A 4,596-nucleotide genomic window follows, 5' to 3' on the forward strand; every position below is an offset into this window, starting at 1 on the left:
CTCTGTAGCCTAGGCTGGAGTGCAGTGGCGCAATCTCAGCTCACTGCAACCTCCGCCTCCCAGATGATTCTCATGCCTCAGCCTCCTGAGTAGCTGGGATTACAGGTGCCCGCCACCACACCCAGCTAATTTTCGCATTTTTAGTAGAGACGGGTTTTCGCCATGTTGGCCAAGGCTGGTCTCGAACTCCTGGCTTCAAGCGATCTGCCTTCCTTGGCCTGCCAAAGTGCTGGGATTACAGGCTTGAGTCACCGCCCCAGGCTAAAAAATGTATTTTTAAAAAAAGACTAGTCAAGTGCAGGAGTGAGAAGGGGGGAAAGAGTAGAGCAAGTTCTATCTGTTGCTTCTGAGCATTTTGAACAAGTAACCGAATTCTCTGAAGACAAGTTCAGAGTATGGGAGAGACAAAAATCTCTTTGCAGGGTTGTTGGGAGGAATAAATGACATCACGAGTGAATGTGTGCCAGGTATCTGATTACAGAAGGTGTTCAATTAAGTAATCCGTAATCATTAATCAACCAGTCAGTCACTGGTATTATTTGCCATCCATTCTCCGAGTGTTGCCAAGTTATGGGTGCGTTCTGCCAGCGTCCCAGCCGTGGGAAGGCTTCTGGCTGCCAGCGGCGAACCTCTCCCTTGGAGAGTATTCCCCCTCTCTCTGAGAAGCTGAAATGCGACCTGGTCTCTTTAAGGGCCAGGCGCTGGAATCCAGGCGGCGCGCCAGGGCTGGACTAGCAGTCGCCCGCGTCGACTCGCGCAGGAAGGAAGCCGAGGCCTCTGGATCCGCTCGCCCGGCTATGCTGCTGCGGCCACTGCAGGGCTGGGCCGCCGGGGCGCTGCGCTGCCTGGGGAAGGGGAGCGCCAGGAGCCCGGCGTCAGGCTCCAGGCCGCGGAGGGTGCACCGTGGGGCCTGGCCTCCGGGTAACGCGCGTCTTGGTCCCGCCTCCCAGGAGCCCCTAAGCGCCCCCCTACTCCCCGCCCCTCGGCTCTGGGAACCCGCCCGAGCCCGAAACACCTCCTCCAAGGCGCGAGATTTCCGTCTCGGCTGAGGCGGGGGAGGTGGCGGCCGTTGGCCGGTACCCGGGCGCCAGGCCGCAGCGAGCGCTGAGGCCTTGGGGTTCTGCTCCCGGCTCTTGTTCCGGGTTGGGCAGAGGGGCTTTAAAGAGCAGGATGGACCCCCTGCCCTCTGGGGCGGGGGCTGCTCTGAACATTCTGTCCCAAACTCGGGTTTCCTGGCCCGCTATTTTCGGCCTTGGGGGCGATGGGGACTGGGAGGTACCGTAAGGCGATTCTCCTCGCACTCTGGTACCAGCGTGGGGGAGGGGGTTACGCTCCCGGCGCTCTCCTGCCCTCCCCGGGAGTGGGGACCCATTCAGAAACGGGCGATTCTTATAGCCCAGTTCTGGCATCCGACACCTGGCTGTTGAGAGACGCCTCAGAACCACCTGTGGGGCGGATGGGCAGCGATGCCCGCCCTGGGCATAGAGGAACACCTGGGTCCCAGGCCCAAACCCACGCCCGCTGTCCCCTCTTCCCCGTGCACCGCCAGTGGAGGCCGCTCTGCCTTTCCACTTGCTCAACACCCAGTCTGAAGATCTAAACAGATGACATGTGGAAAATGCAAAGTATAATGTACTATGTGAGAGAACTCCAGCACACGGGGAGGTCGGGGGGGGGGGCGGGGGAGCAAGCAGCTACAGCCCAGGGTGGCACATAGGTGAGATGGTGGTACGTGCCTCCAACCTCGGAGGGCACCCAAAATGGGAAATATTTTTAGGCCAGGGATGAGCAGAAAAATTAGTGTTTTTGTGGTCACGTAGCAAATTAAGGCAGAGGAGATTTATTTAAAAGCGAGTTTAAAAACTAATTTCCTTTCTTTTATAGATAGAGAACAGGAAAAAGAGAAAAAATCAGTGGTAAGTCCCTCTTTTTTGTGTACTTTCTAGGATAATTTTTACTTATTTTTTTGAAGAGGAGAGAAGCAGAGTAAAAAGCAAAAATACTAGAGGATCTCCAGGGAGAAGGAACTCTGTCACCCTCCCACTGTCACCCTCCCAGGAGGGCACCACCTCTGTTACCAATTTCTTGTATCTTTCCCCAGAGTCTGCACAGGTAGGAGCACACAAATATTTGTTTTTGTTTCTTTTCTTTCTTTTTTTTTTTTTTTAAAGATGGGGTTTCACCATGTTGGTCAGGCTGGTCTTGAACTCCCGACCTCAGGTGATCCGCCCACCTTGGCCTCCAAAGTGCTTGGATTACAGGTGTGAGCCACCATGCCCGGCCACACACAAGTATTTGTATCCTTCAGGTAAACTTGGGCTGTTAAAGCTTAAGGGATGATTGTGAAAGCATTTGAAAACGCTCATTGTGTTGTAGGGTAGGTCAGTTTCCTCTCGGGTTGGGTAGCCCAGATGTGAGAGAACTTCTGCCCACCACCACCGTCTCCCCATAGTGTTGAGAATGATGGGTGGGCAGGGGATCAGAGAGAATCCATGAGGGTCCACAGATGTGGGTTCAGCCATCAAGGTGGCTTTGAGATGCTGGCTCTGGGCTGGAGCTGTGACTGGTGTGAGGTTGAAGGTCGAAGGAGGATCAGGTTAGTGTCCACGGGGATGTTGGGTGCTTTAGGTGGCTGGGGTAGGGAGCAATATTTTGGTCACCATCCAAGGCTCATTTCCTTAAGGGAACTGGAAGTCCTTAGCTCCTGTGGCTGGGAAGGGGGTGGCTTGGCTGGGGTGGCAGGAGTACCTTGGGATCTGCAGAGGGTAGACAGTGTGGGCAGGCCCTCAGGGTACTCAGAGTGATGGAGAGCTCTCAGGAAGTAGTGAAATCACACAGAGAAGATTGAAATGCTTGAGACCAATGGAAGCTTGTTGAAATTAGAAGGATATGGCAGTGAGTGCCATAGAAGGGGCGGGAAATGCCAAGTTGGGCTGGATGGTAATTAATGTATTAATGTATTATTTTAGTAGAGATGGGGTTTCACCATGTTGGCCAGGCTGGTCTCGAACTCCTGACCTCATGATTCACCGGCCTTGGTCTCCCAGAGTGCTGGAATTACAGATGTGGGTTCATCTCTTAGTATTGGGATTATGGTTGATAGTTTCTCCTTTTTGATTTTCTCTATTTTCTTCAATGGGCATGCACTCCTCTTATAATATTTTTAGACATCACTTTAAAAAGAAATGTAAAGACTTCCTTTGCTTGCTTCCTGTTCCCCCTTCCATTTCAGGGGAACTTTGTGAGATTCTTCCTGCGTTGCTTGCTCTAAACTGGAGGGCAGATTGGCTGAGCTCATTCAGGGTCTGACATTCACCAACTCTTCAGGATTTCATGCTGGGAATAGGAACAAGTTTCTGGGAGAAGGGCTTATCTGAACAACCTGTTAAAATGCTTGCAATGAACAGGAAAGAAAAAAGGCTATGTAGAATGATGTCTAAGTTGAGCTCTTTTTATATATCTAGGAAGAGGAAAAGTTTTCTTTAAAGAACAGTACAAAATTAAATCCATTAGTGCCCTAATGGGGTCTTTTCATGCCCTTTTGTTCATTCCCTTGGGTTCATTTTGTACTTTGGGGCTCTAAAGGAGTGGGCTGGCAGGGACCCAGGATGGGAGGGTGGCCTCGTATTTCCTGGATACGCATTAGGATCAAGGCAAGAGGAAACTTCTCTGCCAGCTGACAGAGTTCTAGTCGCTGGGGAGACTTTAGTGGGGTGAGGTGAGATGGCCCACTGTAACCTGGTGTTTATGTCAGGTGTCACTGAGGGTTCATCAGAAGTCATGAGAAGGGGCCTGGATGTGAATTCTAACTCTTCCCTTGCCAGATCTGGCACTTGGGTAAGGTACTAACATTGCCCAGGTTTCTCTGGGTGCCTCCAACCTGAATGCAAAGGAACAGGCTTCTGTGCAGCTGGTTGGGCCCCTTTCTGACTGTGTGTGCCCTGGAGGATGTCTAATGTGTGTTCTTAAGAGCCATTTTGTCTTATGTATTTGAGCTGCCTGTTCCCTCTGGCCACCTGCTGGAGCCAGAGCCACTGGGCCTGTGTCATCAGCCCTGCCTGGCTGAACAGAGCTTGGTCAGAATCACTGGGCCACAGGTTAAAGGGCTCCAGCCTAGAGTCTGATTTAGAGGGTCTGGATGCTACCTGGTGCCACCTCATGTTTAGCCAGCTACCCTGGTGCATCTGAAACAGGCATCTGTGCACTAGACATGGAGAAGCTCTGCTCCAGCCCCAGGGTGCCTCAACCTTGCCTGCACATTGAAATTGCATGCAAAGCTTTAAAAGTTACTGAGGCTTGGTTGGGCGTGGTGGCTAATGCCTGTAATCCCAGCACTTTGGGAGGCCGAGGCAGGTGGATCACCTGAGGTTGGGAGTTTGAGACTAGTCTAGCTGACATGGTGAAACCCTGTCTCTACTAAAAATAGAAAAAATTAGCTGGATGTGGTGGTGGGCACCTATAGTCCCAGCTACTCAAGAGGCTGAGGCAGGAGAATGGCTTGAACCCAGGAGGCAGAGATTGTAGTGAGCTGAGATTGTGCCACTGTGCTCCAGCTGGGCCGTGGCTTCCCTGTAGAGACTTTTTTTTTTTTTTTTT

At 52.1% G+C, this 4,596-nt stretch overlaps 1 protein-coding gene across 4 annotated transcripts in view; it reads left to right on the forward strand.

The window, feature by feature from the left end:
• Positions 1-433: 433 nt before the first annotated feature.
• TK2 (thymidine kinase 2) overlaps positions 434-4,596 on the forward strand; it is a 38,233-nt gene continuing 34,070 nt past the window's right edge. For 3 of the 4 annotated variants that reach the window (XM_017508033.2, XM_037731161.1, XM_017508034.2), the window contains exons 1-2: positions 648-921; positions 1,885-1,916. In XM_017508033.2, coding sequence (XP_017363522.1) covers positions 672-921; positions 1,885-1,916 — 282 coding nt within the window. In that variant the 5' untranslated portion in view covers positions 648-671. Of the gene's footprint in view, positions 922-1,884; positions 1,917-4,596 lie in introns of all 4 variants that reach the window. The other variant, XM_017508032.2, reaches the window with a different exon arrangement.

This window comes from Cebus imitator, unplaced genomic scaffold (genome assembly GCF_001604975.1).
Source record: "Cebus imitator isolate Cc_AM_T3 unplaced genomic scaffold, Cebus_imitator-1.0 Scaffold385, whole genome shotgun sequence".
In the NCBI taxonomy this organism is placed as follows: domain Eukaryota; kingdom Metazoa; phylum Chordata; class Mammalia; order Primates; family Cebidae; genus Cebus; species Cebus imitator.